At 28.0% G+C, this 8641-nt stretch overlaps 1 protein-coding gene across 4 annotated transcripts in view; it reads right to left on the bottom strand.

The window, feature by feature from the left end:
* Nucleotides 1-8641, bottom strand: part of LOC107439305 (sodium/potassium-transporting ATPase subunit alpha) — a 123609-nt gene that overhangs the window by 4745 nt on the left and 110223 nt on the right. For all 4 annotated transcript variants that reach the window (XM_016051861.3, XM_071177037.1, XM_016051862.3 and 1 more), the window contains 3 exons: nucleotides 5124-5298; nucleotides 3997-4127; nucleotides 2617-2718 (listed from right to left, as the gene is read on the bottom strand). In XM_016051861.3, coding sequence (XP_015907347.1) covers nucleotides 2617-2718; nucleotides 3997-4127; nucleotides 5124-5298 — 408 coding nt within the window. The remainder of the gene's footprint in view (nucleotides 1-2616; nucleotides 2719-3996; nucleotides 4128-5123; nucleotides 5299-8641) is intronic.

Genomic DNA, 8641 nt, shown 5'->3' with positions numbered 1-8641 from the left:
TTTTTTTTTAATATAAATTTAATATATAAATATACATAAAAAATTTTTTGTACGTTCAAGTGCAGTTATCTACAGTTAATAATAAACATTGACCATAAACATTAATTAACCATAAACATTGAAACTCAATTTCATGAAATGCAGACACATGCCATGTATGCTATTATTTTTAAAATTATGACTAAATAAATTTTTTGTACTAAAACTAAGGAATAAAGTTTTAATTTCATTTAAGGAAACAATAAAGAGTATCATTTTAAAAAAAATTATATTTATTATAAATAGTTAAGTCACGCTAACTTTCTTAAGCTGTCGTGTCTGTCACAATTCTTTCTCATGTGTGTCACTCTAGTAAACATTTTTTAAAAAAGTACTTTTAAATTTTATTTTTTCATGTCTTGGAACTTTTTTTGTAAAACTAGTTTTGTTTTGTAAAACTAAATTATATGCCATTTTCCGTATCCTTGTCCGTCTTGTCTTTCACGTCATATTTTTATATTATTAATTAAGATGCTTATTTACCTGAAGGATATGTTTTGCATTATTTTCAATTGAGATGTGTATAATACGCTGCACAACGGAATTTGAGAAGATACCTTAAAATTTAGTCACTAAAATTAGGCAAAAAAAAGTTGTCTGTTACCAATAAAATTGACCTGATAAAAAATCAGAAATAAACTTTTTCATAAATGATTATGAATTTTTTCGACAAGTTTAAGTGTTTTTCTCGTATGAACGAAAGCATTTTAGGAATTCCGCTTTTTATTTAAAAGATTCAGAATGGGTGAGGGAGGGGGAAATGATGCATCGCTATTTTTTTTTTATCAGCAAACTTTCGATTAGTGAAATCAATATTCCCTAAGATTTTCGTTCAAACCGTGTTTGTAGCATTCACACTCACACCAGAATAGATTTATTAAAATGAAAGCTTAAAAAATTTGCCGACGAGCATAATGATTTCGGAAAATTCTTCCGCTCAGAAAACATTCTGAAATCTGAGAGCACATTTATCTACCTAAGATCTGCGAAAATTTAATATCTAGCAAGGTCTTGCTTAAGCAAGACTAAAATGAAATCTTCTCAACAATAATCTTAATTTTCACGATAATGTCACGTAGGATCTTCTTTTGGTAAGCTTTTCAATTCACTGAAAAAAATAAAACCTTTATTTTCCGTGTTTGTTAATTTCTTTTAAAAAAATTATACTCAACGGAATTGTATTGCTTTTACTGTGATCGTTTATTGAAAAATTTTGAAACAGAATTATGGTAGGAGTTTTAGCCTTACAGTTACTCATTGAGAAAATAGGTAGGTACTTTATTTACGTCACACTAGACCTGCACGATGGGCTATTGGCGACGGTCTGGAAAATATCTCTGAGGATGATCCGAAGACATGCCATCACAATTTTGATCCTCTGCAGAGGGGATGGCTCCTCTGCTTTGGTAGCCCGACTACCTGCGCGAGAACTCGAGCACTTTACGGTAGAACAGTTTAACGAGGATCGATACCGCACACCCTCGGTTCCTACGCAGGCTAATCAAAGTGGTCACCCTCTCGCTTACTGACAGCAGCCAGTAATGCTTGACTTCGGTGTTCTGCTGGAAACTGTGTCTTCGAGATCAGTCCACCGAGGGACTTTGAGAAAACAAATTTGTAAAAAATTTGAGATAAAAAGTTATCGCAAAAAGAACTGTCTTACCAAAAATTTTATAACTTTAAAATGTTTATAAATTTCCCATTTAATACAGTTTATGTTTAGGCTTTTTTTAAATTCCTTTTTATATTAAAATTTTCAAATGTTTAAGAAAAATTATCCCTTTCTAATTTGTTCCGCTTCAAAACAAAAATTTTTTTACAAAATTAAATGTTTGACATTTATTTTTAGCCTTCATCTTATTTCATTTCGTAAAGGTATTATAAAGTGATTTTTATCTATCTTTGTGCCGATGATTCATTGTGAACTGAGTAAAAAACAATTTTATCTTATAAATGAAAAAAATAATCACTTTTTTAATATGATCGTCGTTAAAATGATAAGAGTTATTAAAAAAAGTGTCCATAACCCCAATATTTTACCGATTTCTCCTCTACACAATTTAATTGGTTTTGTTTTAGGATTTAGGGTATATTAACAAATTCATTAATAGTTCAATATCTTTTAGCTCACATCAAACTGACTTTCATTTCAAACTTATATATTTTCATATAAACTGCTGCAATCAAAAGATTGCAGTAGATTATATTAAAATATATAAGTTTGAAATGAAAATGAAATACCTGTCTAAATGCCTTAAGTGAAATAGTAATCTCGCTTTTTTGTTACCAAATTTGATCTGATTTTAAAGATTTCATTTCCTTTTCATAATTCCTTTTCTTATGAGAAAGATAAAATTCCAACCTGGACTTCGATTTTTAATTAAAACAGTATTAATTTCACGATGAGGATAAAATTTTTTATTCCTCGTAGCACAGGATCATTTTCAATTTTAATAAAAGCTCATTTTCTCACTATAATCTATTTTTATTTCAAAATATGTTATAAATATAGATTTTAAATAGGCTTTAATATTTTTTAAAAAATATTTAATAGGAACAATGATTTGTAATTCTTACTTCAAAGGATACATTCGAAGACCTTTGTCCATCCCTGGGCAGTAGGATAAAAAGGCAGCTAAGGCCGTTTCAAACACCAAACCGAAGTTCAAAACGTGATTCCTGTAAAGAAAAACATTGTAATAAGAAATTCTAAAACTATAGTCTAGACTCTAGGAAGGCAATTAAGTCTTTGGCGCTAAATTTTCATTAAACGAATTTTTATCATAATTTTTTTATTATCCTGTATTAATTTAAGCCGAAATAAGCGAAAAATATAATACTTTGCATTTAAATAATTTATGGTTATGAAATACAGCATGAAGAGCCGGTGTCTTTTTCTGCGTTAACCGTAATAACTCCCTAAGATGGCTCACTTCCAAACAATAGTTTTTCAAACTTGAACTTGCTGATAGTGATATCTAAGAAAGACTGTTATTCATAATTGAAATTTCCTTAATTTGTAAAATCAAATTATCCCTTGCAATTTCTAGTTCAGAAAAAGTAATGTTAAGTTGAACACCCAAAACAGCGGCGGTTGCTAGCCATTTAAATTGTTTTTCCATGAGCAGAATATATCACAATCTGAATTGACAAACATGGGAGATTTTTAAGTCTTTATTTTTTACACTATATAAGACGAAAGAAAATGCCTTTTCTATTGATCAAATGCGGACATTTTTCTGAAACTTCATAAGTCCGTTGCCCACATTCCCCTGCATTGTTATTAGACATGCAAAATAATTCCTTTATTATACAATTCAGATTGAGACGGAGGTTTTACAGTAGCCTGGTAAAAGTGAAAATTAAATTCGAATCAAATATAAGCAGCTAGTTGGTTATTCCCTCATATTTTTTCAAATAAATTCCAACCCCATATTTGTTACCTTTTCCTTTGATTGCAAAAGATTTTCCTATTTAATGCATAGAACACCTTTTAATTAAAGTCCTTAATCAGATACAGCTTTTTGTTTGCCAAAGCATTTATTTTTTCAAAAAATAATATAAACTAAATCTTTGAACTAGTTCTAGTTTCGTAAAACAATAAAATATGATGGACGAGGTAGAACTGCAAGTCTGAATACCTAAAATGGTTTAAATTTGATTCATAAAGTAGAGGTATTGTGTTATCACTGAAAACAATAAAATTTTTGATGATACAATGATAACGATTTCTGGGGCAAAATTTAAATTAATTTAGGCATGTTTTTAAAATAAAGACATCTAAAATTACACACCACTTTAAATAATTAAATTCAAATAAAAACTAGTTAAGTTGAATATATTAAGTAACATACTTTTTAATCCTTTAAATGATATACTATATTAACTGAAAAATGACATTGATATTCATTAATAATGGATGATAAAGAATAAACAGTTATTTTCAAAAGCTCTTACTTCATTCCTTGATGTAGTATAGAATTTCTTCGAGTCTTGCAAATAATAAGATCAGCCCATTGGACAATGACAATGGATGCGAAAAACGCTGTGTGGCATGTATATTCTAGAATCTTTCTGTCAAAGTATGTCTAGATAAAAGCAAAATTTAAAAAAAAGGTGTTAAAAGTATAAAAATTTTTTATTTTTTTTCTGACTAAAGCTTTATTCATGTGCTTTGGAATACATGGTGTTTAAACATCTTTGTAATTAAAAATATCGCAACCTTTATAATATGAATTTATTTCATATTTAAAGAATCTACAATTGGAATTTGTCCTTTTTTAACGCTTGACGGAACGTGGATTTAATTCATCAAAAACCATTGCAATGAATTTTAGAATTTTATGAATTTTAGAATTTTTCTCTACATTACTTGATGCACACTGACGGCAGATATGATGAAAAAATAAAAAAGCAAAAAATAACAGTTTCCAGAACTTTTAACAATTCTTTTAATAAAGCGATAACCATATTTTAAACTGTGCGTTTTTTAATTTACTATTTTTTGAAAAGTATAAAGATAAAGGAAATCATTTTATTTCAGACGTGCATACCATGACCGTCTTTTTTTTTGCCTCTTAAAGGATTAATAATCTAAATGAATAAGAAACGGAACGTTGGAAAATTTAAATTTTGATTTAAACGTCAACACCAATATCACAAATAACGTTACTATCTATTCAAATGTGGATTTTTAATTTCATGCAATTATATAAAAGTTATAAATGAAGAGCAACAGTAAACTTACCAATTTTCCATGTTTTTTTATTTATTATTTTTAAAAATTTTTTTTTTTTACATTTTAAGTGGGTTAGTGTTTTTTTTTTACATTATTCTAATTGTGTCCACAATTAGGATTCAGTTAATTTAATTTTATGTTTTTTTTACAAACCATTAACATTTGAATTTTTTTTCCAGGAAACTTTAAAGAAAAAAAATCAATGAATGACATAATTCAGTTTGATTTATCGATACAAACAGGTAAAATTCCTCGTAACAGGTAAATATTGTATTTCGTCTTGATCGGAAATCTTATACTATTTGTAATTGCGTGAAAGTGGAATTTTTGTTTGAGCATAACTTACCCATTCCTGATTATATGAATCTGTAAGGTCATTTACAGCTTTCGAATCCCATTCTTTTCTTATGCCTAGCAGTCGACCTGGAAGGAATCCATTTTCTCCCATGATAACAAAATATGCAAAAAATCCTGCAGCTCCTTGAATCATTCCTATTTGACCGTATGCTATAGATATTAACCTGCGCAAATCATAAATAAATATAAGCATTTGTTATAAGGTATATTTCCGAAGTAAATTTTGTTCCTGTTTCGCAGATGCAAGCTTCATTACAAGCATGGATTAACATTATAATAAAATGTCAAGAAACGGAATTTAGATGCCCTGCTTTCAAAGGCATGTAGGAGAACTTACATACAAAAAATAAAGCAGTAAAAACTGTTATCAAATTAAAACAAAAACAAAGCTATCTAATTATTTGTATTTCGATTTTGGGTTTAGGACTGTAACATAATAATTGAACTAGTAACTTTTTTTTTTCTGAACGTTTGGATCATACAACTCTTTAATGTTGAAAATTTATGTAGTCCTTTAGAAAGTTTTATGCGCTGTACTGTTGCATAATAGTTCGATCATAAAGTTCCCTTTTGAGATGAACGTATTGGAGTATAAAACATTATACTCTTGAAAATTTGGAACACGAAATGGTTTCTCTAAAAATTTCCGCACACAGCGTTGTAGCAGAATGGATGGAAAAAGGCCTCTTGGGTCTTGTTTGGATCATGACCAAATATCGTTGAACTTTTTGGAATATTTAACTTTTCCTGCTTCGAAATTCTATGCAAAAAAATATTTCAAAGAAAAGTTTTGTACTGTACGGTAACACAATTATTGAACTAATAAGCTTTCCATTGTTGTACTGTAAAACTTTTAGTCTTATGATATTCTAAGCATAAAAAATATTCACAATACTGTTTTAAAAATTTTGAACTTAATTCAGGAGCAATAAGTCATTGATAATTTATACATTACTACGTTTTCTAGCATCATTTTGTTTCACATTTTTTTCGTATTTTTGATGTTACCTTTTTTGAGGAGAAAATCGCGTCTTTGGCATCTAGTATTTTCTATACAAAAAATAGATGCAGGGCAAAAGCTTCAATGTTGAGAGCACAGCACTGTTTCTGAAAACTATTTTGATAGGAAAACAGTTTTTCTTTCAAATTATATGAATTTATGATAAAGTTTGACTCTGAAAAGCAAAACAAAAATAATTTTTGAGCATCAATCACATACGCGTAATTATTTCTGTAAGAGTAGGGTCGTTTTAAATATAGTATGATTTATTATGTGTTGCAGCCACCGATTAAATAGCAATCTAATGTTAGAAGAACATGAATCCGCCTGAGATCACTGAGATAGTTGGCCAAGTTCTATTGACAGGGAATAATAATAATAATAATAAAAAACAAAAACAAAAAATTCATTTTTGTTAAATTTCGGACAAATTTTTTTAAAATTAAGCATTTCACATGCTCTTCAGAGCATTTATAAATATATTTTTCACGCAAAAAAGGCAAAATATTGCCATACCAAACAAGATGCAATTAAAAAGCAACCGATCAGAAACCTTAGTAAACAAATTTTGAATTAAATTAATTAATGAACCTTTATTTTCAAAAGAACAGGGATGGAAAAAAAGTTATTGACTAAAATGTTTATATTCTAAAAAGTTGGTGTAAGTATTCAGTTTACTCTGAAAGAGAATTTAATAATTGTCTTTTTTTTCTTACTCGGTGAATTGTTTCCTTCAATTGACGGAAATTAATATGAACTCCGCTAGAGCTTAATCTGATTCGGTTTCCGCAAATCTTTTCCTATATCTGATCAAATCTTTTTGTATACCTTTTCCTATTGTTAATATTTTTTTAAATTTTGCTTCCTTTCTCTTTAATTCTCATGTAATATTTAGTTCATAACCCAGAACGTTTTTACTATATTGTGCATGTAATAAAATGTGCATCTGGGACAATACAATTGTTTTTGACTCTTTAGCTAATTAACTCGACATTCGACCAACCGACACCATTCCATCGTTATGGACGTAACATTCGTAGATTTTGAATTTGTATATTTTAATGAAAAATCATCAAAAAGTTTAAATATTTGCTGGGGCATTTTGAATTTGTTCCAAAACTTTTTAACTTCCATGAATTTGAAATTTTTAAAAGTAATAAAAATTGACTGCTATGGAAGAAACTAACACTAATGTCAAAATTGCACAGTGGGCAATTAGTTTGCATATTTTTATGAATTATAATAAAATTTGAATTTTTGTTAAATATATTCAGCAGATTATGACGTTTTGAAAGCAATCAAGTTTTAAAGATCACGACTTTAAATAATTATGAAAAACGTAAATTAGTTTGCTACGGACGTAACACTTTATGATTTTAAAAATTATGGATTAGCTTTTACAATATGGAGACCGTAAATAAGTAAAAGATTACAGAAGAAGACTTAATTTTAAGAATAAATAGTCTCAATGATTTTATGAACATATTTGATAAGCAAGAAAGAATTTTATCAAACAAATACTTTTTGTACACTTCTTTTACAAAAGAAATAATTGCATAAAGATTAAGTGAGAAGTTCATTTTTTGATCATGTTTGTCATTAAATAAGAAATAAATACTTGTACTCCTATTTTAACTTTTACGTAAGAATTTTATAATACCGTAAAGATCTTTATCATAGGAAAAAAATCAGAAAAGTTAAATTTTTCCTTTGAATCTGTGATGGGTTCAGCAAGTCTTCTTTTTTAATTAATTTCTCTATCATTGTTTACTATCAGAAAAAATTGATATACTGAAGATAACGAAGTTTTTTTCAGTTCTGTAAATAAATTGTCACATGGCAAATGATTTGAGATCATTGCATATGAATATATTCTTCGTATAGTGTATGCAACTGCTGTGTAATTTAGTCATTTATCCTTTGAACTTCGTTTTGTTGTCTAATCATACATTTCTCACTGAAGTCCACTTGATGAGCACATATTTTATTAATGTCCGAATTTTTTTTTCTTTTTCGAAAATAAAGATATTGCTCTGTTTAACGCAACAATGCTCATGAAATTAAAGCTTCGATGAGGTTTGAAATACTTTAATATTTAAGTAAGTGTCAACCCAAACTTAGAACAGTTTCAAGGAATAATATATCCCATAAATATCACCATTTTTACAAACAATATAATTACAATATACTTTCCTTGACTTTATTTGAAGATTGGTAGTTTATAGTAAAGTAGAATTTGGTAGTTTATTAAAGATTTTAGAACAAATAATTCAATTAACTTATATTCTTTAATTTTACAAAAATAAAAGGTTAAAAGCTAAGAAAATTTAGACACTGGTGTGAAGTATCATTAGCTGAATGATACTAGTTGTCTGTATGCATTTTTACTGGTCTATTTACCTGATTTTTTTAGATCTTGTAGTCCATTTACCTGATTTTTTTCGATAATTTTTTTAGAAACTAGCATATTGTAAAGTATATGAAAAGCAGTTTAAAACAATAGTCAT

Source organism: Parasteatoda tepidariorum, chromosome 1 (assembly GCF_043381705.1).
Source record: "Parasteatoda tepidariorum isolate YZ-2023 chromosome 1, CAS_Ptep_4.0, whole genome shotgun sequence".
Lineage (NCBI taxonomy): Eukaryota > Metazoa > Arthropoda > Arachnida > Araneae > Theridiidae > Parasteatoda > Parasteatoda tepidariorum.
The sequence above is the reverse complement of the archived record's forward strand: the minus strand, read 5'-3'. Positions and strand labels throughout refer to the sequence as shown.